The 26,291-nt window shown below is 36.6% G+C and overlaps 1 protein-coding gene across 1 annotated transcript in view; it reads right to left on the bottom strand.

Annotated features, from left to right (window-relative positions):
- The window catches only part of uri1 (URI1 prefoldin like chaperone), a 148,276-nt gene that overhangs the window by 10,291 nt on the left and 111,694 nt on the right, over positions 1–26,291 (bottom strand). Inside the window, exons 5-9 of the mRNA XM_039763159.1 lie at positions 23,341–23,432; positions 22,902–22,962; positions 6,001–6,178; positions 1,510–1,759; positions 646–788 (exon numbers count right to left, since the gene is read on the bottom strand). Coding sequence (XP_039619093.1) covers positions 646–788; positions 1,510–1,759; positions 6,001–6,178; positions 22,902–22,962; positions 23,341–23,432 — 724 coding nt within the window. The remainder of the gene's footprint in view (positions 1–645; positions 789–1,509; positions 1,760–6,000; positions 6,179–22,901; positions 22,963–23,340; positions 23,433–26,291) is intronic.

The following is a 26,291-nucleotide window of genomic DNA, read 5'->3' as shown; positions in this document are numbered from 1 at the left end:
ATATGGTTCTAGAATCAAGCATTGATCAAAATTCATACATATTAAGTAAAATACAAATAAATAAATTTGATATTATTCTAAAAGTTCTATATTAATAATTTTAGCAAGCTTGCAACTTTTTATATTATTTTTAAAGCATAGATTATTCCTCCATATTATTCACAATAAAAGATCATCAATTTCACCTCACTTGTCCTGATGATAGACAGACACAGCAGTAACACTTTGAGCTGTGATGACCAAGCCACCCTATCTGTAATAACTTCCACACCATTTGGGGAATTCTCACATATAAAACTTAACTTAATATAAAAGCAGCTTTTATCTTCAATACTATAACATAGTGTCTCTACATGAGACACTTTGGCACTGAGAGACACACTGGCATCATCACATACTGTTTTCTTAAAAAACTGAACAGTAACAACCTATGGAACTTCTTAACAAACCATACTTCATGGCAATGATGCAAAAAGAAAGTCACAGCAACAAGACTGCACTACCTAATAAGAGGAAAATAATCATTAGTCTAATTTTATAAAGAAACAATATTTATGGTACACTGAAAGAAAGCAAATAAAACAGATTTCAGTAATAAATTACAAAAAGAAGTGTTTTTAAATAAGCTACAGTTAAAAAGATTACCGATAAATGTCAGCAGGAGTTTTAATTTTTGGAAGTTCATGAAAATTGTGCCCATTTCCATTACTGTTTTTCCTCTTTCGCTTGGCTTCTTCTTTCTTTTCACTGAATTTGAGAGTTGTGTTCTTTCCTGTATTTATTCTAACCTGCAAGGGAAATTATGAAACAATTGTGACTAAAATGTTTCTCCATCATTTGTATAAAAAAAACTTATACTATTACAAATATTAAATGTCTTTTTGAAGTCTAGAGAACATTAAACAGCAAAATGATGACCAAAAATAACCTTTTCACAAACACTTTGCTAAGCAAAGTCTCACAACGTTCCTCTCATTCTTTTAGTGCAAGAGTATATTTTGTACACCATTTTTTTCAAACCAAATTATTAAAATAGCCCAACCCAACAGAAAATAGGACTGACCTTTCACATGTGTATTACAACCTAATTTACTCTAATGAAACTATTTTCACATTGCATTGGATTTACTTTATTGTCATTCAAACCATACAAGGAGTGCACAGCTGAACAAAACTGTGTTTCTCCAGGATATGTTGAGAATATGTACACTTAAGCAAAATTAAAATCTGACTATCCAAAACCAAAAGGCTACAAAATTTCAGATTTCTCACAAAACTGTAAAGTATTTTTGTAATCTCTTCATTACCAAAATGTTAACATCCTACTCCTTGTAATGAATTTTCTTTCTTTCTTTATAAAATTTCAAACATTCTAAAGTATCTGTAAAAAAGTTTTGTTTCCTATGTAAATGCACCAATTAATGGTTCAAGAAAATCTCCATGGAAAATAAAAACAAATCATGGTTTTACAGTAAGTTTTTAAAAGACGCAGATAAATATCAAACTTACTCTCTTTGGCTCTACAGTATGAGAAAAGTATATTGTTGGAATATTGTTTTCCTCTTCATTATCATTTTCATCGATATGTTGCTGATCAGCACCATTTAACTGACAATCCCTCAGCCCGGAGTCTTCATTACTGACATGCAAGTCTTCTTTATTATGAAGTACATGGGTTAATTGCCTAATGTGATCTTCTTTCTCTTCTTCAGATGAAGATGTTGCTTCTTCCGTGTTTATATTCCCATTGAAAGATATTCTACATTGGAAAATGATTTTAAAAAAAAAGTTAACTGAAGTAAAACATAACAAAACTGTAAACAATGCAGATGTCCTGGAAAAGATGCTTCCAAACACTGTCCTCAGAAAATGATTCCTGGGGTATAGTGCTATTACACATCTAACTGAAATTAACTTTACTCAAAAGGTGAATATTATAAGTTTTTTCTGTATCTATTATAAGTAAAACCAACATAAATTTCTTGTGTCACAATAAAATTTATACTTTATACAAATACAGCATAAATGGATTTCATTGCTTGTAAACTAATACCAGTTGCAGAATTATTTTCTAAAGTATATTGCCATTAACCAATTATCTTATGTAAACTTTGCTCAAAATTAATACTGTTTAAGCTTTACAAAATTTGCCATTGTACAGCTACTTTAAGCTGATTCAGATGAAAACAAGTATGTTCATAAGCTTAAGCATATGTTTCTATTAGAGTTGGCATACTTTTATTAGATGCCATAATAGCTTGGCTTACTTCTGATTAAACAAATCAAACTAACCTCATCAGCACATGACTACTGCTCATATTAGAACAACAGTGTTATCAAGTGCACATTAGGTAAAGTGTTATGTTTTGGGATATTTTAGCTAATTTAGCAAAAAATGCCTTGGCATAAATGTAGTCAATCTTCATTAAGGAACCACCATTTCTATAAAGAAATTAGAGACAGTTTTGGAGTGTTCCTCCCATTTACTTACTCATTGTCACTCAAAGCTAAGGACTGTACATATGAAAGTGCAGTTTTATAATTACCAAAAATTTGTGTCATTCTCCCAGTAGCATTGGGTTGGTCAATTTCAGAAAATAGCCTGGAGTTTGGTTTTGACAGATCAGATTATATTACTCTTTTATAAAATAACACTGCAGTAGCAGGATAAAACATAATTGTTGAGTTTTGCAATGTTCAAAATTCTATATTAATAATGTCTTTTTCAATGTGCATTTATACAATATTATACAAGTACAGGTATCACAAAAAAATGTACTACTGAAACTATGTATTACACTATCACAAAACAGCCATTATTATTATTAACTCATACTGCAGTGGTGCAAATGATTCATTTTCTGCAAACTTCTGTGGCTAAAAACATTATTAATCCATGTTTAACAATCAATAGATTTTTGTGTGATTTAGGCTTGTAAATGTTAATTGTACATTTGCAGACTGAAAAAAGTAAAACTGTATCAAAATATGAGCAAACAATATTTTGATAGTGGTTATTTTTTTGGGGTCACCCTTATCTGCCCTGTGGGGAGATCCTGAGACTTCACAGGATCCCCTCAAGGCTGCTGGATATTACAGCTGGCGTGTACACTGCTACTGCAAGTGCAGTGCTGAGTGAAGGCAGAACTTCTGTGTTTTTCCCACTTGATTGTGGGGTTCATCTGGGGTGTGTTCTTGCTCTTTCAGTGTTCAATGCTTGCATAGACTGGGTGTTGGGCAAGGTCATGGGGAACAGCGGCTGTGTGGCATCTGTTGGTGAAGAAAGATTCACTGATTTTGAATTTGCTGATGATGCTGTGATCTTTGCTGAGTCAATGGAAGCTCTGACTGGGGCTCTCAAGAGACAAAGGAATCTTGAGTATCTGGGATTGCAAGTGTCCTGTATAAAAACCAAGATCCAGGCCTTTAATGACCTCTTAGACACAACCACCTGTCTAGAGACAGTGTCAACCTTGTCGCGAGGTTTACTTACCTCGGCAGCGACATTCATGTCTCTGGTGGCTCCTCCTATGAAGTCAGTAGACGGACTGGGAGAGCATGGGGAATTCATGAGGTTGCTGGAAAGGGGTGTGTGGCGCTCCTGTTATCTAAGCAAAAGGACTAAGGTCATTGCCAAACTGGCCCTAGTGTGTTCGTGTTTTAGCCCTGTGATGGGCAGACACCCAGTCTAGTGTTGTTCCTGCCTTGTGCCATAAAGACTACTTGCAATGGCTCCAGCTGCCTCATGACCCTGTCCAAAATAACCCAGTTATGAAGATGGACAGATGGATGAAAGAGTGACCTTTTTACTTTACAAGGAAAACAAATATCCAGACCTAAACATATCCTTACAACAGCTTTAAAGCAACCGAAGTCTAAAATGTTGAAGTAAATTTTCCATTCAAAATTATTTATAAAACTAATTAGGTAGCACTTAAAATTTTTATTTTGACATCTTTCATTCCACATTTTAGGTTTTGCAACTCCTTTTATATAAATAAAATATAATATAATAAAATATAATAAAAAGGATTTGGGGAAATGAGTGAATATATTCTGAAATGTGTTCAAGTAACACCTATTTCTCAACTGACTGAAACTGGTAAACTCAAACACAATATACATTACAAAACAGGATTTTAAGTATAGCCAGCAACAGCTGAAAATTATAAAATAAATTAATAAAATACATACTGATTATTTGAAAATGATTAAATCCTGGTAGTAAATCTCAGTTATGAAACACCTAGCTCAAAAGATGCTTTAAACAACAAAATGCATCTTTAAATTTTAATGTAAAGTGATCTCTCCTAAAAGAAGCAAGTTTGCTTTCTGGCACAAAATATTCTTTAAAATGCTTCTGCATATGCAGGCGAAAATTCATATTTGCCAATATTTAATAATGAATCCAATTTAATTACAGTTTTTTTTAATTATGGAAATGTTTTACAATTAAAACTAATTTTTCTTTATTTAATGTTAACAGAAACAGTTCTTAATATTTAGAGATATACTAACTATGGAATCTTATTAAAAGAAGACGTTCTTCTACTCCCCCTAAAGGAAGAGATGGATATTGAAATTTCCACCTTAGATATATTAAAAACACCACCATTAAAACATTACTTTACTTTATTTTTACCCTCACCATCACTCCATCTGTCTGAAAGGATGGCTTTTTTTTTATTGAAACAGAGTACTTAATGAACAGAATTCATATCACAATAATAATACAAACTAAGCATACAATACAGATAAGATATACTGAGAGTCCAAATAGCATCAATATCCAGACCACAAAAACACAAGATATATGATAATATAGTACGGCAAATGTGCATCAAATGTAAACAAAAACACTGCACTGATTCATTTGACAAAAAAAAAAAAAAAAATCAGAGATAATGACCAATGTGTGCACTGGCTATTTTAATTTAAATAAAATAATGATAGATGGAGCACACAGTTCTTCAACATGCATTAAAATGATTGTTATTCATTCTATGAATATTCTGCAAGTTGACCTATTCAGTAATATAAAGTGGCCTTCTGGATTTCCAAGAGGATAGTTTCTACAGTAAAGTGTAGACTTGGATTTGAATCTCAATCTGACAAATGTCTGTGTAAAGTGTTCATGTTCCTCCTGATTATGCCTTTCATTATTCTGGAGTACTCCAGTTATTTCCTACAACTTAAAAGTGATGTCTGATAAGTTCAACAGCTAGTTTAAACTTGCCCAAAAAATTAGGTTTAGGGATGTAAGTGAATGTGTGCCAAAATTGCAAAACAGGCTGTTTAACATCACCTTTAGAAAATTAAATCCACAATGGTTTGTTCAACTCGCTCCACATAATAAGATACCTGAATATTTCCCATCTTCCAATATTCTCCAATTAATTATTCCATATATCACATTTAGGTTAATGTAATAAAGCCACAACATTCACTACCACAGTATGCAAGCATCAGCCTAACCTAAAAATAGTTTAGTCTACACATATATAAGAAAACAAGAAATGATTTTGGTTCTAAACATGTCAATAAATATAAACACAGTGCTTCCCATTTACAAAGTCACTGCTTATAACACAAACTGGAACATACAATAAGTTTTAAAGCATTTAGACTGGCATCAGAGGGAGGCAATTATTGTTGTTATTATTTTTGAATGCTTTGATTTTAAATTATTTCTGTAGTCATTATGAGGCTGCAGCTCCGATTGGGCTCTGTTTATAAGCTATTCAACCTAATCAGTCACTTGTGTGCTCCTGTGAATACACACTTATTGCTCTTTAGCTTCTGGATGCACTGTGGACTGATAACTAATTCATATAGTTTTTCTAGGGTACGTAAGATATGCTAACCCTCATGAAAAAGGAGTCTATAAAATGTGCTAGGATGATTTTTATCTTCTACTGTATGTTTTTAATTTCTTTTACTGACTTTTCTGAAGTATCCAAAAATTTCTGATGAGCCCGTTCTGGGTGCAAATGTATTCACCTCTCATGTTCATCAAGCATCTCTTCTTCCGCCTCAAGCTCATCAAGTCTGGCCCACAGCTCTTCTTCAGAAAGAATACCACTTGACGATTTTGATCCTTTTCCATTTTCGATGTCAGACTCAAAAACTTCTTGTACTTTAGGTTTTGAAAATGGCTTGTGGGCAGTTCTATGCTTACCTGAGAATATAATTACAAAAATTACTTTAAATTACGAGTTATATTAATCAAACAGTTCTTGACAACTATACAGTGTAAAAAGAAAATATAACTTCTTACATTAACCTTAATTAAACAATTTACCATTAGGATATATTCCAAAAAAAAACCCAAAATAGTATTTAAGAATGCCACTGTTCACCAAGTCATGGGATAAGCTATAGCAATCATACTAGTCAATAATTACTTGTTGCCATTAAATAAGACAGTAACAAAGTAGTAAAAAAACAGCAAATAAAACACATGAAAATACCAAAAGTATTGAAAAAAATTTTCATTGAAGTCAAAATAGCGTGAAGGACATCCTCGCTGATCAATCTGTGGTGTCGGTTGATCCTCGTTTCAAACAGTGTTATTCCCTAATCATTTTCAAGGCTGTAAAGGCTCCCAATAACAGGCTATATGTGTCTTTGAATATATATATATATATATATATATATATACAGTAATCCCTTGCTATATCGCGCTTTGACTTTCGCGTTTTCGCTCTATCGCGGATTTTATATGAAAGCATAACTAAATATATAACACGGATTTTTCACTGCTTCGCGGGTTCTGTGGACAATGTGTCTTTTTACTTCCTGTACATGCTTCCTCAGTTGGTTTGCCCAGTTGATTTCATACAAGGGACGCTATTGGCGGATGACTGAGAAGCTAACCAATCAGAGCACGCAGTTAAGTTCCTGCTTGCTGAATGTAGTGTTAACCAGGAAGTCTCGTCTCGCTCATTCAGCATCAACGTGTTTCGCTGTGTAAAGAGTTGTGCTCTTTTGTGTTTATCTTTGTGCATAGTCAAGCCCTTCATTATGGCTCCAAAACGATCTGCTACTGCTTCAGGGGCAGTGCCCAAGCGCAAACGGAAGATGTTAACGATTGTTGAAAAGGTAAACGTTTTGGATTTGTTGAAGGCTACGATTCTTTTTATTTAAAAAGTAGGAAAGGAATATAAGATCTACGGCCGCAGTGTCCTTTTAACCAGGGTGCAAAACAAGTTTTAAGTGGATGTAATAAGGCAGTAGTCTGGATGGAATCTGCTTTAGGGATTTGGATTGAAGACTGCCAGAAGAAGAACAACGGCAGTGCTACACAATCGCCTGAAGTGGCTCCTTTAAGGGCTGTAACGCTCTCCTTTGTTGTGCAGTAAAATAAAACTCATTGTTATCGGACAAGTCATCGTGTCATTGTTGGTGAGTAACCATAATTAATTTTCTACTTACAGTACTTAGTACATGTACGTACGTTTATTGTCACTGTACACACACATTTACTGTATACTATTTTTGTTGCATTGTACGTATTTATTGCTGGTGGCAGGTCTATCGTAATGGCTGTAACATGTGATATCGGAGACACTCAAGATCTTTAAAATAATATTTAGGTTTTACTGTATATAAACAGTGTGTTTATATACATGATTTCAATGAATCTTACCTAATATCTAAGAGAATACAAAGGGATTATGCTGTATAACTCTGGGAATATTTATAAACAGTGTGGGAGAGTTTATAAGGGCTTAAAATATATAAAATAACCATAGAAACATATGGTTTCTACTTCGCGGATTTTTACCTATCGTTCCAGACCCCCCCGCGATCGAGGAGGGATTACTGTATGTATATATATATATATATATATATATATATATATATATATATATATATATAAACTGCTCCAAAAAATTAAAGGAACACTTTGAAAACACATCAGATCTCAATGGGAAAAAGAAATCCTCCTGGATATCTATACTGATATAAACTGGGCAATGTGTTAGGAACGAAAGGATGCCCATCGTTTGATGGAAATGAAAATGATCAACCTACAGAGCCCTGAATTCAAAGACGCCCCAAAAATCAGAGTGAAAAAATTATGTGGCATGCTAGTCCATTTTGCCAAAATTTAATTGCAGCAACTCAAAATTGTACGCAGCACTTTGTATGGCCCCTGTGTTCTTGTATACATGCCTGACAACATCGGTGCATGCTTCTAATGAGATTACAGATGGTGTTGTGGGGGATCTCCTCCCAGATCTGGACCAGGGCATCACTGAGCTCCTGGACAGTCTGAGGTGCAACCTGGTGGCATTGGATGGACCGAAACATAATGTCCCAGAGGTGCTCTATTGGATTTAGGTCAGGAAAGTGTGGTGGCCAGTCAATGTTATCAATTCCTTCATCCTCCAGGAACTGCCTGCATACTCTCACCACATGAGGCCAGGAATTGTCGTGCACCAGGAGCCACTGTACCAGCATAGGGTCTGACAATGGGTCCAAGGATTTCAACCTGATACCTAATGGCAGCCAAGGTGCCTTTGTCAAGCCTGTAGCGGTCTGTGTGACCCTCCATGGATATGCCTCCCCAGACAATCATTAACCCACCACCAAACTGCTCATGCTGAATGATGTTACAGGCAGCATAATGTTCTCCATGGCTTCTCCAGACCCTTTCATTTCTGTCACGTGCTCAGGGTGAATCTGCTCTCATCTGTAAAAAGCACAGGGCACCAGTGGCGCATCTGCCAATTCTGGTATTCTATGGCGAATGCCAATCGAGCTGCATGCTGCTGGGCAGTGAGCTCAGGGCCCATTAGAGGACATGGGGCCCTTGGGTCACCCTCATTAAGTCTTTCTGGTTGTTTGGTCAGAGACATTCACACCAGTGGCCTGCTGGAGGTCATTTTGTAGGGCTCTGGCAGTGCTCATCCTGTTCCTCCTTGCCCAAAGGAGCAGATACTGGTCCTGCTGATGGGTTATGGACCTTCTATGGCCCTCTCCAGCTCTCCTAGAGTAACTGCTTGTCTCCTAGAATCTCCTCCATGCCCTTGAGACTGTGCAAGGAGACACAGCAAACCTTCTGGCAATGACACGTATTGATGTGCCATCCTGGAGAAGTTGGACTACCTGTGCAACCTCTGTAGGGTCCAGGTATCGCCTCATGCTTCCAGTAGTGACACTGACTGTAGCCAAATGCAAAACTAGTGAAGAAACAGTCAGAAAAGATGAGGAGGTAAAAATGTCAGTGGCCTCCACCTGTTAAACCATTCCTGTTTTGGGGGTCATCTCATTGTTGCCCCTCTAGTGCATCTGTTGTTAATTTCATTAACACCACAGTAGCTGAAACTGATTAACAACCCCCTCTGCTACTTAACTGACCAGATTAATATCCCATAAGTTTCATTGACTTTATGCTATATGCTGTATATACAGGGTGGCCATTTATATGGATACACCTTAATAAAATGGGAATGGTTGGTGATATTAACTTCCTGTTTGTGGCACATTAGTATATGTGAGGGGGGAAACTTTTCAAGATGGGTGGTGACCATGGTGGCCATTTGGAAGTCGGCCATTTTGGATCCAACTTTTGTTTTCTCAATAGGAAGAGGGTCATGTGACACATCAAACTTATTGGGAATTTCACAAGAAAAACAATGGTGTGCTTGGTTTTAACGTAACTTTATTATTTCATGAGTTATTTACAAGTTTCTCTTTGTTTACAGCCATTGACATGTCGCAGAGGTTAACACGTGAGGAGCGGATCGAAATTGTGTTGATGTCTGGTGAACGCAGTAACCGGGTCGTTGCAGCAGATTTCAATTCAAGACACCCTACGAGACCACCCATCTCCCATGCTACAGTTAGCAAACTGCTTGCTAAGTTTCGTGAAACTGGTTCAGTGTTGGATTTGCCAAAATGTGGACGCATGAAAACTGTCACTAATGAAGAAACATCAGTGGCTGTCCTAGCTTCATTCAGCAAGAGCCCACAGCGTAGCACTCGCCGCATGTCACTGGAGAGTGGCATCAGTCAGACAGTTGAATGGCCCCCAAGGTCTCCCGATCTGACCCCCTTAGACTTTTATCTGTGGGGTCATCTGAAGGCAATTGTCTATGCTGTGAAGATACGAGATGTGCAGCACCTGAAACTACGGATACTGGAAGCCTGTGCTAGCATTTCTCCTGCGGTGTTGCTATCAGTGTGTGAAGTGTGGAAGAAGAGGGGTTGCATTGACAATCCAACACAATGGGCAGCACATTGAACACATTTTATAAGTGGTCAGAAACTCATGAAAGAATAAAGTTATGTTAAAACCAAGCACACCATTGTTTTTCTTGTGAAATTCCCAATAAGTTTGATGTGTCACATGACCCTCTTCCTATTGAAAAAACAAAAGTTGGATCCAAAATGGCCGACTTCCAAATGGCCACCATGGTCACCACCCATCTTGAAGTTTCCCCCCTCACATATACTAATGTGACACAAACAGGAAGTTAATATCACCAACCATTCCCATTTTATTAAGGTGTATCCATATAAATGGCCCACCCTGTATATATATATATATATATATATATATGTATATATATATATGTATATATATATATATATATATATATATATATATATATATATATATATATATATATATACACACACACACACACACTATATACATATGTAAAACTGGGGTCAGACCCTTCCCAAACTTGATTTCCTGCTGTTGAAACCATAAACTGATAATCTAGCTCATAAGAAAAACTGTAAGAGCAGCATTCCTTCCTTAGATTAAAACTAAGAGACCATGGAAAAATTCAATCCCCGTTCCTACGTTTCACAATGCTGACTTAGAAAGTATGCTGGTTTCCATTTTGACAATGTACCATTTCTCTATGTATAAGTGCTGTTGGTCCTAAAATTGATCCTTTTGCTTTAGGATGACCCGATTAAATAAATACTGACCTGAAAATAACTGAACATATGTTCTATCTTTGTCATGTTCTCTGATGGTGTAGTTAGTTATACACAAGTTAAAAATTGTTTTAAAGTATGCAGTATAAAGCACTTTCTGCCCAATAGTAAAAACACATCACTGTTTTAAATACTTACAGCAAACCTGTTCCCGAACGTAAGCAACATAAAATGCACAACACTGAAAGCCAAAGCAGACATATACTTTGTTCCCCCAATTTGTTTTACTGACGCTTTTACTAAAGCTGTGCAGATTAGCATAAAGCTCATTAGAGGTAGAAAATGGAATTGTGAAAGAAAAAGGAAGTCATCTTTAACATCTGAAATGTGCTACCAAAGCCTTAAAAATAGTAATTTGCAGAAAGGGGAAATGAGGTCACACACCTGACAAGCAGCACAGCTGACAAATATCTAAACAATTCCAGAACAGAAATTAAACTAATATTGAATTATACTGCAAATGTAAAGAAAAGCAAGCTTCTTAAAAGAATATAAGGAAATGGTGATAAATTTGTATGGTTTACTCAAATGTTGATCTAGAAAACAGATTTTGACATTGATTTGCAAGTAATATAATACTTTTGCATGCATAATGTACAACATACATGAGACTCTTTTTGATTTAACTTTACAGCAGTATGTCTAACAAGAATTTGAATAAAATACAGTATACTAGCCAACCCGCGGCGTACCATACCCGCATAATCAGGCAGGTTTTTTAATGATTTTTAAGCACAGGAAGAATATTAACATTTGAAAAATCGGTAATGTAATAAATCAGCAAGAAAAGCAACATTGTAACAATGCACGGAAGAACCAACACACAATCGTTCCGTAACTGAAAACTGGCGGACCGCCATCGCGCCTTCTCTTGCCAGATGGAGGGATGGGGGTGCACGGGAGGAGAGGAGAACAACGTCCATTCAGCTCCCTCCGTCATGCTAGTCTGCTGAATTCTCGTTCAGTATGTACTGCCCGCTCATGTGCCCACCTCTAACTCGTCAATTGAGTCGTTGGCTGCTTTTCTAAATATAATCCACCAAGACACCCGACCACGGTAGTAGCGAGGTGGGAGGGGGGTGTGCACAAAGGGTAGGGACGCAACCAGTGGGAGTGTATGAGTCGCACTTAGTGAGAATTCCACGGTTTGCAGCTCGAATGGGGTTCAACGGCTTACCCACGCCTCTCTGTGCCGGGTAGACACACGCTCAATCTCATGCATAATTATTTATTGAATGCTAAACACTTCTGGAAAGACACGGTTGTCTAAAACGGGTTGGTGTAAGGATACAACAGAAAGTGAATGAAAAGATGGAACTCTGGAGAGAGCAACATATAATTGTCTGTGAGTGAAGAAGACTCATGTTTGTCGCGGATACGAATTGCTGTATGTAGCATGTAAAACAGTTTGCTATGGTGCACGCGGTCGTGCGTTGTAACCGAAAACTCGGTTTTTAAAGACTGCTTACTTCATTGTGTTTTAACCTCAGTTGTAAAGGATTGTTTTAAGGATGCCATGGGATACCCCTCGCAAACTGTTTTACACGCTGCATATGGCGACTCACCTCCACGAGAAACATGCCTCTATGAACAGCCAAGGTGGTTTGGAGGTACATGAGGCCTCTACAACAGAAGAATATAAATGACGCCGTTCTTTCTGTGTAGTTGTGCCCGAGTTGGTGGGCGTGGCTCTGCGAGTTGTCGTCGTATCCAATGGTCTTGGAGTTGGTGGGCGTGGCTCCTCCCTGCGTGCGCCATAGGTGTCTTACTTGTGGGCGGCTTAATGAATCCGCTTTCCATGGGTGTCTTGCCTTTCCATGGGCATCTTGCCTTAGTGAATTATATATATAGATATTAGTTTACAGGAAAAGTATTTTGTAAAACTGAAGATTCAAAAAACTGCATGGATTATGCTTTGAATTGTGTTAGCCAAAATAATAGAAAACAAAGAAATCTAAGTAGACTTTAAAAGTGAAATTCAGAAAAAGTCCAACAGGCTGATTATTATGACCATGTGCATCTTGCTGAAAAAAATACTTATTTACTGCTGTGTAGAATTGCAAGCAGCTGAAAAAGAGACAAGAATATTAGAATTTTCAAAGTGCTCATTTTTTTTTATTATGTATTTACACTAATTTGTTTAAATAAATCTAAGCATGGCTTAAAATGTTCAGAGATAAGGTCTAATCAGTCTGCTGTCATTAAGGCCAAGAAGCTACCCGTGGAATTTCAAAATGAAGTGGGTAGGAGGAAATAATCTGGAAAAGGATATGAAAAGACTGGCAAAGCTTTGAACCTTCCTAAGAGTACTGTGAGGCTGACTGTTGCAAAATGGAAAAAGGGAACATCTCAGACACAACCACGATCAGACTATCCTACCAAAATGGAAAAGAAAGGCAAATATCAAATAAGTGACCCAGAGGCCTGATTTGAGTTGAAGATATCTTTAGCTGAAATAGGAAAGACTGTATAGACATCAACAATTTCTTCAACATTTTACAGACTCCTTTGATGTGGGACAGTGGCTATAAGTGAGCTACGTCTGGGGGGAAAAAAAATTAAAATAAAAAAAAAAAAACATTTAAGCTGCAATTGCACTAACAGGTCTTGATGCCTCAATCAGAATTGGGGAAGAAAACCAAACCAATGTCTATAGTGTTTACTCTGCACAGTCTAAATGTGGCTTAATAGTTTACATACATATTCAGCTTGTGTATGTGTTATAATGATGAGGCCATGAACATGGATCTTCACAAATCAGAGCCTTTTCTTTAAATACAGTGGGTCAGCAGAACTCAGAAATCTAATATAGTTTCCTTGCTCCATCACTGTTCATTTTGTTGGCTTTGTCCTGTATGACTGTTTTAACATGTTGCATAACACATAAAAATGCTGTAATCAAGCCAAACTCGAGTGAAAATCTGATCTGATTATTTAAACTCAAATCAGATATAGAAGACTGAAACTGAATAGGAATTCACTAGCATTTATGAAAGTGACCGTTCATATCTTATATCAACAAAATAAAAACAATTAAAAAAAAAAAGAGATGGACACTTTCAACAAAAGAAACTAGAAAGCTTGTTTTAGTCTAACAGAGATTTGCATTCAGAGTGAACATTAATTTTTTGATCAGGTCAATGATCAAAGCTACTAAGGAATGGGTTTGAAAAAAGACAGCTAGTGTTTTGAATGTTCCACAACATTCCAGCCACTTCCCAGTCTTGGATCCAATTGAAAAATTTGTGCCATGACTTGAAAACTGTCGTTTACTGACACTGTCTAACTGAACAGATTTGGAGTAAATATACATTGAAAAAAGGGCAAAAATTCTAAAATTTAAATGTGCAGAGTAGGGCTGCAACTAATGATTATTTTGATAATCAATTAATCTGGCGATTATTTTGTCGATTAATCAATAATTTGGATTGTTTTAAAAAATAATTTGAAATTAAATACAAAGTTCATGAAATGGAACTTTTCACCAATTAAACAGATTTGTAGAAAATTCTCAGAAATGTATTTTTTATATGATCTACCTGTAGATATTTTAAACAAAATATAGGTTTTTAAACAACATTTATATAATAATACTTTGAAAATAAACAGAAAAAATTGAAATAAAACGTTTAATAGCATTTCTGGCTTTGGTTGTGCATTGCACGTATGCACACACACTTTCTTTAAAAAATACACAGATTTTAATAAATGAACTAAACTCGCAATTTAGCTTATGTATTCAGAATCGCATGAAACACACACTTCAACATTAAGCATGCAAGTTATTTTTTTGTTAGTTTCTGTGAAAGAGAAGTTTTACTGGCATAGCATCGCGTAAATATCTAACCACTACAATATTCCACCACAGAAGAATCTGTTGCACCATCATGACAAAGTCTGCAGAAATGTTTGAAATTAGTTGTCATATGCTGGGGAAATGTCTAGACTTTTACTTTTGCAGAAAAGCAAAAGGTTTCATTAGTGTGCAACTCAGTTCTCATTTTGTTAAATAACATGCCAAGTTCATTTTAACTGAAAGTTCATTTCTTTTTGCATCACCTTTTGTCTTTTTTGTGTCTAGAAACCTTTTACCACTGCAGATTCTTTGGCACATTTGCTTTCAGCCAACACACTGTTGCGACCAGCCACATATCATTTGCTATCGGAAGAGTGCTATTAGATTGTTACGTTTGAAACTGAGTGATCCTGCCACAAAATCTGTATTACTGGTTACACTTGGCTTGCTGCATAGAACTTGCACATTATCGCATCTTCCTCCAAACTATATAAAATCTAGTTGAAGTCCAATAGTGTGACGGTGCAGAGCGGATCATACACCTTCTATTTTGGGAGCCTCTTGAACCCGACACCATCGATAATCATGACTGGGATGAGCTGAGTAGAGGAGGACAAACACACCAAGCAAGGTGATGGTGAAAATGTGTTCTGCTTGTTTTTAATAAAAGCACTAACAAAACAGTGCTCAAAATGTCCCAAAAATAAATAAATAATCCGGGCCCCTGTAGCTGTCTCCCGACAAAGCACCTCATCAAGCCTTTGACTCCTGCTGCCAGGCTTGCATCGTTGTGGTCAATGGCACCACCCTCAGAATACCTCTCTCAGCCTCCCTCCAGCGAGTCACTACAATAAAGCAGCACTTCGGGCATTCCAGTTCCCAGGTCACTCAGTTGGAGTGGGCATCAGCCCCCAAGCGCCATCCACATACTCCAAGGGACTTCCTCCCAGCTGTCTTCCTTCTCTGGCTTTCATTCACTCACTTGTGCCAGATTTCTTCCTCACTCCTGACTTTTCTTTCTATACATATTTTAACCTGTGGCTTTTTCCCTCTTGATTCTTTAGATTCTTCCCTTTTTCCATTCCTGTACCGATGCTTCCTTTTTAAAGTGGGGACGTGGAACAGCCGAGGCAATCAGCAGCTCCCAGCACCAATTAGGGTCAATAAGATGTACACTAAGTGCAGTGCTGTCCACACGGGAACCACTCTCGTCCTGCTACCACGCCCTCCAACCTGAAGACGAAAGTCTAGCAATTGTTTACTTAAAAGACGCCAATCAGCTGTAGACCTCACTTTACCACAGATAGCTAACTAGTCTGGAACTTTCAATTTTCCAACCTTTTGACTCGGAATGAGAGGTATGCCTTTGAGTCGCTGTTTATGAGCTGTTAGATTCACTGCTTCACTCTTGCAGAGTTTTTGATTTCCACTGCAAACAACGCTGAAAAAAAAAAGTTTTCTGCTTGGACTGGTACTTAATTTTCTTCACAGCCAGTTTTTGAAAGCACATACACACTAACGTTACAAATGAATCCAAGCATGCAATGCAGCACCATGATTTAGCAGAGTGACCGCGGCATAAAAAAAAAAAAGTGAAAATCTAAACTTGTACTAACTAGTGGGTAATGGCACATTATTTTTTAGTTGCTTATTATAAAACTCTGTCACATGTTCTAGAGTGAGGGTTGGCAACCTATGGCTCGCGAGCCGGATGAGGTTCTTTGACAGCATGGCTATGGGTTTTCCCAGAACGATAGACACAGTCACATTTTCATGTCTTAACATATTTGATTAATACCTTTGTAAAGATAAATTGTTTATTTAAGGTTTAATTTTTTTTTCATTTAGATATTAGATATTTCTTCAGCTATTTGTGAATCAGGCGATCTGTCATGCCCCTCTGTTGTTTTTAACCTCTTAAGCGCATCTTCTACATCTTCTTCAAAGTCACTCTGTTGGATGAGATTACGTTCTTGGTCAAATCATTAACTCTCTAGAGTTTTCTTCAGTTCCCGAGATTGGATGTACACTTTAACGTTTACTGGGACTCCTAATTCTTTGATATATTTTTTGTGCTTAATTGTCACCATGCCTTCCCAGGCCTTCGCAAACATTATTATATTTTCTCCTATTTACTTATTATAGCCAGCCAGTTGTTGTTGCAGTTGTGGTCACCTTTGCGCTGTTACACATCAGAGTGATTTAAAACTGAGATGCAAAACTCTACGAGTATTCTGCCATATCTAATTTGCAATGAAAAATTATCCAATACCATAAAATCAAATCTCGAACGTCACTTTTTAACAAAGCGTGACGCATTCACAAAAAAAAAAAGATCATTTGGAGAAGAAAAAAAAAACGGGGGCAGATTTCAAGCAAAATGTGAAACAATCAGAAAGTTTTGCTGTTTCTCTTTAGATTGCAAAGCACAGAAATCTTTTCACAGATGGAGAATATGTATATAAAAAAAAAAAAAAAGTGCTTTTAAAATTTGGCCGAACATCTCTACTCTTATTAAGATGGGTAATAATGTGACAGATCAACAGAGTAATGAATAAAATTGGAATGTGTATTTTCTTTGCATGTGATGAGTCGTCACGTGAAGGAAATTGCACAAATTAGCCTTCAGGGACAGTATGTTTCCAATAATAGTTTCATGAAGAATTATTGGCTTTGACACCTCTTAAGCGGCACGGTGGTGCAGTGGGTAGCGCTGCTGCCTCGGGTTCGCTTCCCGGGTCTCACTGCATGGAGTTTGCATGTTCTCCTTGTGTCTGCGTGGTATTCCTCCGGGTGCTCCGGCTTCCTCTCACAGCCCAAAGACGTGCAAGTTAGGTGCATTGGCGATTCTAAATTGGCCCTAGTGTGTGCTTGATGTGTGTGTGCATGCCCTGTGGTGGGCTGGAGCCCTGCCCGGGATTTGTTTCCTGGCTTGCGCCCTTTGTTGGTTGGGATTGGCTCTAGCAAACCCCCGTGACCCTGTAGTTAGGATATAGTGGGTTGGATAATGGATGGACACCTCTTAAAAGACAAACTGGAGGTGAAGATATCTCTGTATCAATTTTGGAATTTTTGACTGTTAGGGAAATCAACATCAAAAAACTGGTATCTATTGCTACAGATGGAGCACCCAGTAATGATTGGTAAAAATAAAGGCTTTGTTAACCTCTTCAAATAAAGTTACTTTTGTTTGAAGAAGACTTGAAGAATGGAAATGTTTCATTTCGAAACTTTAAAAATAAACATCTAGAAACTACTGGAAGTGTCACCGATAGTAAGTTCTTTCTGGCAACTATTGCAAAAATGCACAATTAACTGACTGGTTGCTTCAAAGATTTCAGAAATGAAAAGTCCACTCTTTCGTTTTTGACAAAACCACTTGTGCAAATGTCAGTCATATACAGTACATTTTAAGCTGTTTACAGCAGTTGACAGAGCTCAGTTTAAACTAAAACTAACAGTCTTGAAAAGCAAAGATTTGTGGTCTTCAAAATGTACATTTTTATAAGTGGAACTAGAAAACCTGGAAATAGAAAAGGCAACTTTGCCATGAATTACACATGGATGGAACTTTCCAACTGTCGAAAGGAGGACCAACTGATTTTCGAAACATGGATCAGCCTTCTAGACTATTATAATCAACTCAAAATAGTAGTGTTTGGAATTTTGATGATTTTTCAGTCCGCTTATTCTTGTGAGCAGACTTTCTCAAACATTAATGATATCAAATTCAAGCTAAGAAGTCAGCTTAATGATGTAAGCTTAGAATCCTGTTTAAAAACTGAAGACTTCCAATTACTCACTGAACATGAAACAACTCTGTGAAAATACAGGGTCATAAGTCTCATTAAATTGTTTTTCTCCATTTCCTATAAGTAGTTGAAGTTTTGGTTTTGTTGTTAAATGCACACATACCCATATCACATTACAAAAATTGTATCTCAAACCTTCTCCACCCATTGTGGCTCTTTGTAAATCTTGGGTCAAACTATTTATTCTTCTTTTGGTTGATTCTGTTAGGGGTTGCCACTGCTTTTGCCATATCTTCATGTCCTCTGCATCTTGCTCTGTTACACACATCATCTGCATGTCCTCTCTCACCACATTCTCTTAGGCCTTTCTCTTTTCATCTTGCCTGGCAGCTATATCCTTAGCATCCTTTTCCCAATATTCCAAGCATTCCTCCTCTGCACATGTCCAAACCAACAAAATCTCACCTCTTTGACTTTGTCTCCAAACTGTCCAACCTGTATTAACTCTCTGATGTACTCATTTCTAATCCTGTCCATCCTTGTCACACTCAATATAAATCTTAACATCTTTAACTCTGCCACCTTCAGTGATGTCTCCTTTTTGGTTAGCGCCACTGTCTCCAACCCATATAACATAGCTGGTCTCACTACGATCCTGCAGACCTTCCCTTTCACTCTTGCTCATACCCGTCACAAATTACTCTTGACGCTATTCTCCACCCATTCCACCCTGCCTACACTCTCTTTTTCACCTCTCTTCCACAATCCCCATAACTCTGTACTGTTGGTCCCATATATTTAAACTCATCCACCTTCACCAACTCTACTACCTGCATCCTCATCATTCCAATGACCTCAATTTCATCTGTCAATTTCTATTCTGTCTTGTTCCTACGGACCTTCATCCCTCTCCTCTCTAGAGTGTATCTCCACCTCTCCAGGGTCTCCACACTTTGCTCCCTACTCTCACAATGTCATTGGCAAACATCCTGTCTAATCTCATCTGTCAATCAACATTGCAAATAAGAAAGGGCTCAGAGCTGATCCCTGATGTAATCCCACCTCCACATTGAATGCATCTGTCACTCCTATTGCAGACTTCACCACCAAGATTTCTCCACAATGCAACTCCTTCTGACCTTCTGTATACTCCATCAACACCCTCAGAGCAAACATCGCATCTGTGGTGCTCTTTCCAGGCATGAAACCATACTGCTGCTCACTAATCATCATCTCCCTTTTTAACCTAGCTTCCACTACTCTTTCCATAACTTCATGATCTGGCTCATCAATTTTATCCCCCTGTAGTTTCAACTGCTCTGCATATCCCCCTTATCCTTAAACACCTGTACCAGTACACTTGTTCTCCACAAATCAGGCATCCTCTCACTTTCCAAGATTGTTGAATACAATATGTTTAAAAACTCCACTGCCATTTCTCCTAAACACCTCCATGCTTCCACAGGTATGTCATCTGGACCAACAGCCTTTCCATTCTTCATCCTCTTCATAGCTTTTCTTGCTTCCTCCTTGATAATCTGTTGCACTTCTTGATTCAATATCACCACATCATCCAACCCTCTCTCTTTCTCATTCTCTTTATTCATCAGCCGTCCAAAGTACTCTTTCCATCTGCTCAACACACTCTCCACACTTGTGAGTACATTTCCATCTTTATCATTTATCACCCTAACCTGCTGCAGATCATTCCCAGCTCAGTACCTCTATCTAGCCAATTGTTACAGGTCATTTTCTCCCTCCTTAGTGTCCAACTACTTCTGCTGTAGTTGCCCAGCTATCTGGCAACTCTTTACTGCCACCTAAGTGCCTGTCTTGCCACCTTCCTGAACTCAACCTTGCCGTCTTCCTTTTTCAACTTCCAACATTTCATCCTTGGCTCTGCCTTCACTCTCCTCTTCTTCTTGATCTCCATTGTCATCCCACAGACCACCATCCTATGCTGCCTAACTACACTTTCCCCTGCCAATACTTTGCAGTCTTCAGTCTCCTTTAGATTGACCCTTCTGCATAAGATGTAATCTACCTGTGTGCATCTTCCTCTACTCTTGTACATCACCCTATGTTCCTCCTCCTTCTTCTTAAAATAGTAATTATCACAGCCATGTTTTTGCAAAATCCACTATAATCAGACCTTCTTCATTACTCTCTTTAACACCATACCTACCCATCACCTACTCATCCCCTCTGTTCCCTTGACTAACATGTCCATTGAAATCTGCTCCAATCAGCACTCTCTGTCCCTTGGGTACACTGTCCATCACTTCATCCAACTCACTCCAGAAGCTTTCTCTCTCATCCATCACAAAGCCAACTTGCGGGGCATATGCACTAACAACATTTATCATTACACCTTCAATTTGCAGCTGCATAATCATCACTCTGTCTGATACTCTTTTCACCTCCAAAACACTCTTGACAAACTATTCCTTCAGAACAACCCCTACCCTATTTATCCTCCTATCCACACCATGATACAATCTGAATCCACCTCCGATCCACCTGGCCTTACTCCCTTATGTCCTGACGTAACTCTCCCCATTTATCCAGGCTTTGGACTGGCACAAAGAAACATACTGGTTTGTGCATCCTCTGTGGCTGGTTTTAAATTTTGGGTTAAAGATTTAGGATAAAATGGCTCTTTCCTTTAAAAAGGTTGCTGACCCCTGTTCTAGCCTTTTAATTGCTAGTGCATTGTAGAGAGCTGAACTATAACTCAACTTATTCCTCATTTCAAACCAAAAGTCATATCATTATGCCTAGCCTAGCAAACATTTGTGTTCAAACTGTATACATATATCACATAATGCTGGTGACATTCAACTCACTGGGATGACGACAAGTCTTATTCCTCCATAACGTTATGTTTCCTGTTGAAATGTTTGTGCATCTGCGATGTGCCATACAAGATCAGACCTACACATTTTGCAACTCATAACCTTTTTTTCTGCGTTCAGAGTAAAGTGTCCCCAAACCTTGAAAGTCAGATAAGGTAAAGAAATAAACCTTAGATAGAATTCACTGATCAGTTTTTCCACTTAAGACTGTCAACAATCTACTGTGAATTACACAGAAATGCCATGAGACACTCACGTTGTTTGGCTGAGTCTTTAACTAATACCCTACAGACCACAAAAAAAAGTTCTGCAATACCAGATAACCACTTCAAACAATTACTACTCTGTGGGGAAATTATTACACTATTAATTTTTACATTGCCTATATCAAGATAAAATGCTAGTTACTAATCTCCTACAAACTACTATTTCAGTTCAGAAAAAAAAAAATCACATTCAACCAGTAGGTATCTAGTCAAACGTTTTTGCAGTGTGTGGTAACCTTTACCTACACAAAGTAAGCACTATACTGAAAGCTGATGACTCTCAAAAGATAAAAATCTATCTGGCTAGCTTACAAATCTCTGACTATCCAAATATTACCATGCTTCTTTTCACTTTTTCTTTGTAATCTTTTAATAATACTACTACACCAAATTGTATTCCTGCACTAAAATACTTAGGAGTGTACTTAAATTATATAACTCCTTGTGTTTTAAGTTTTTTTTTGTTTTACACTTAATGAAAAAGCGAAAAACATCCAACAGTTTTAAATAGATATAATAGTTAGAGAGGCATATTTTCTTACTTCCAATAATGTAATAGCTTCTGAAAATACAAACACAAATAGAATACAAACATTCAAAATTGTTGAATCATACATTACCATTTAAATGGATGAAAAAGATTCAGACCTCACATTGACAGTTTATTAATAAAATGTACCTATAATTATAGGTTCCACTTAGGACAAATATTTCTTTATACAAAGATATACACTCCTATAGATATCCATACACCTACTTCAGCTAAATAACATATCTCACATAATGCTTCAAGGTATCATATACAACAGGCATCAAGGGAGTGAATATGCATAAAGTTCAACATTGGGAAAGCACTGGAAAAGGTCATTTGAAAGTTTGGTTAATCTGTTTGGTTTAAAACATTCATCGTCCACCTTTACCAAGGCAGGCTTTCAAAACTAACAAGACAGGCTCAGTAAATATTTGATGCTGCTCAAAAAATTCCCATGTTACTGAACATATTCGGAATACGGCATGTGAAAACGCTTTAAAAATTACCTAATAACTTATTAGTACATGTCTGCTGATTTTCAAAATTGACATACATAATTGAAATTACACAGGGCACAAAGTAATAAATTCCAATCAGAGCTCTTTGCTTTATTTTGTTATACACTTGTGAATAACTTACAACTGTAGCCACAAATTGAAATTTTACTGTTAATTGCATTCCTAGCCAGTTAGCTTTATGAAAGTAATGAAGAGATGCCAGCAAGCATGTAACAATTACCTTTGGTAAAGATTTCTTCGTTTTCAACCTCTTCTCTAATGTCCACAAAGCCTTCTTTTCCCTAATTAAGAAGAACAGGTTATAAAAGTCACTGGGGGAACACTATGTGCCTTACAAAAGATTAGTTTATTTAAATTTCAAGTGACATAAACAGCAAATAAAAAAACGGGCTTACATTACATATTGAAAAGTAAAAGAAATCACATTGTACAATTACATATTTTTTAAACATAATATGCCCATTAAAGGCATTTCACTTTGAAGTAACTTAGGAAAGAATATTATTAAACTGTGCAAGCATATCAGTCTTTTAAAATAGGACAAATATTAAATATTTGAAAGTTATTCAAATATGACATTTCAGGAAAATGTTGATTACTCTAATGGATGCAGATGTCAGTCTTAAAGTAATGAGTTATTGACTCTTTATGCATCTTACTGTGGAGAGTTTCTCCAAATTTTCAGTTAATCCAACTCTGGCTTCAAAATTCTTTACTACTTTGTGCAAGTCCTCCAAAATATTCTTGACATCTGAAAAAATAAATAAAATATAAAGTAAATAGCATGTTACCAAGAAAGGTTACACCATATTATAATCTTTTGTATCTGTAGCAGAATAAAGTAAGAAAAAAAAATTGCCTGATCGCAGCACCTTTACGATTAGATTTTGCCTACTTCATTCAAATGCAATGACTTCTAAAAGGGTCAAGGAAAAGATGATTAAAATGTCTATATTTATGTGCTGCCTAAACTGCATCAAGTAATTTGTCTGTGTCTCACATTATTTTAGCAACATCTGGTGGAAAGAGATTTAGGTTAGACAAGTAATTACCATCATGTATTTATCTCAGAGACAGGTGTACATTTACTGAAATATTGTACTTATATGGTGTTATTCCCTTATATTTATAATCACATGCCAGTTCCATCTATAACTATTGTCCTATTTCAGTTTCACACTGAATCACACCTGCATATATTTTAAGATGTGAAACTAAAATGTTAGTTAAAAGAAACAGATTTAGAGCAAATCATTTGAGCATGTTCCTATTGCACATGCTTATTTTACATATCTTATATAGTACATATATGTAAGAAGCCTAGCACAATGTACAAAACATACATTTACTTTATTCACTTTATCAATTTGCACACTTTAACACCTTCTCCACTTTATTGCTTTAGTATGTTTTTCAAAATACAACTTCAAAATTACATATATAAAAAAACCTAATGAATTGTGCAGCTTTTATTCACAGTTATGAATAGCAACCATTACCATACATAATAGAATGCAACCCTGAGTTGGCAAAGAGGAGACTTCAAAAAGTCAAAATCATTGTAATTGTCTATTTTTAAGTGGCATAATGTAAAGAAATACAAATCTCTATTACATTAAGACCAGCAACATGTTTTAAAGCATTCTTTCACTGAGCTAGAACAGAGAAACATAATCTCTAAAAAAAAGTCATATCAAAATTTTAACCATATCGTTTTTCTTCTTACTCCCTACTTAGCTTAAATATTATATTAATGAAACATGGGCAAATAAAAAATCTAGACAATCTAAAATCTCGTCTTGCTTCTAATATTTAAGTAAGCATAAATGACGCCCTCAAAGCAAAAGAAAATAAAGTATAAAGTCATCACAACTAAGTTAAATTGGAAAGTAAAACAAAGAGGGTAGAACCCCACTACTTTCTTCAAATTAGAAACAACGAAACAGTATTATGATCTGCAAGTCACTTGTGTTTAATAAATACAAGTAAATAAACAAATAATGTGACTATAACAACGGCAGCTAGGGTATTTTTTCTTTTTCTAAAATTAATGTTTGAGTTTGTTGAATCTTAAAAAGTTCATGAAAAGACAAGTGCTTAAGACTATGAAGGGGTTTGAGTACATATAAAGACAACACATTCTCCCAATGAGTTACTATCAAGCAATAAGGATTATAGTGGAAAGAAGGTTGAACAACTTCTCCTACTCTTATTCATATCATAAATACTAAGCATACTCTAAATTGTTTCCATTAAAGCAACACGATTATCACACTCTTCCTGGTTATATTTAAAAATATGAATTTAAGTCCTTTTATAACTGATCTGATCTGTTGATCTGATGCAGTATGAATCAGCACAGAGACCTACTCAAACAGTCTAAAATACAAAGCTTCTGGAATGTGGACTTAAATGCTTGCTCACTGTATAGGACTGCATGTTCTTCCTACATTTGGGTAAACTACTATTGGGATATAGCCCAACTATAAAAGATGTGCATGCTAGGTTAGCTATTGATGTTAAATTGGCTAGATTTTACTGTGGCTTTGTGTATTCCCTGTGATGAACTTGTGTCTGGTATAGAACCGACTACTAGTTTAATCCTGTAAAAAGGACATTCAAAATGGATGGGTTTAATTGTAAACATTATAGCTTTTTCAAAGCCGAGGGTAATTAAAACTGAACATATTTATGATTATACTCAAGTCGTGAAAAGAAAAAAAAAAAAAAAACTTCAAGAAAATTGATCATTGGTTTATTTTGTTTTTAATCCAACAATGGAGTGGGTGTTACTCAGAGTCAACACCAAAAGGATCCAAACACAATGTCCACTACTAAAGATGTACAGTGGCAGTAAAAAAAGAATCAATCGCAATTGAAGTGAACATACATAATTCTGCTGTTACCATCATACTTTGTCTAAAGTAGGAACTGAGCTCTCTGGTGACTTCCCAAATAGTAGAATTCAGGCCACAATGCTTAACTGTACTTCACAGAAAAGTGACACATGTCCTGTTGCAGAGGTGTTGTCTTTTGATCACCTCTTGAAGTATTCTTGAAACATAGTCATACGTCATTTTATATCTAAGGATTACAAACAGATCCCGTAAAGTATCTACTTAGGAATACTGTACTGAACCTTTAATTAAACTAAAGAACAAGACTCCACTTATAACGAATCATAATAACATGTATAATTTAGACAAAGATTAAAAATCAGCGAATCATCACTGACCCTTAATGTTCAAAACCTGTGTTTTAGTGTTGTTTGCAGCACCAGCATAAGTAGCACATCCAATGGGTGTAAGGCAACAATCCATAAGGAAGAAGATGCCAAAAAATAAGTGAGATACATACATAGCCACAGTTAAGGTGTACTCACACTAAGCATGTATTGTTCTATACCATGTCCATATGCGATTGTCCTTTCCGAATTTGCCCTGCGCATACCATCCCCAACACACACACTAAAAACGAAAAATGTTACCCAACACTTACACTGCCCTTAGCGTTCTGTCCGGGCACACTTTCGTCATGATGATGCAAGTTCTTGTAAAGCCAAACAAAGATCTGAACACGGAGTGACAGTATGCATGTCAAAATGATTTTA

This window comes from Polypterus senegalus, chromosome 9 (assembly GCF_016835505.1).
Source record: "Polypterus senegalus isolate Bchr_013 chromosome 9, ASM1683550v1, whole genome shotgun sequence".
NCBI lineage: Eukaryota > Metazoa > Chordata > Cladistia > Polypteriformes > Polypteridae > Polypterus > Polypterus senegalus.
The sequence above is the reverse complement of the archived record's forward strand: the minus strand, read 5'-3'. Positions and strand labels throughout refer to the sequence as shown.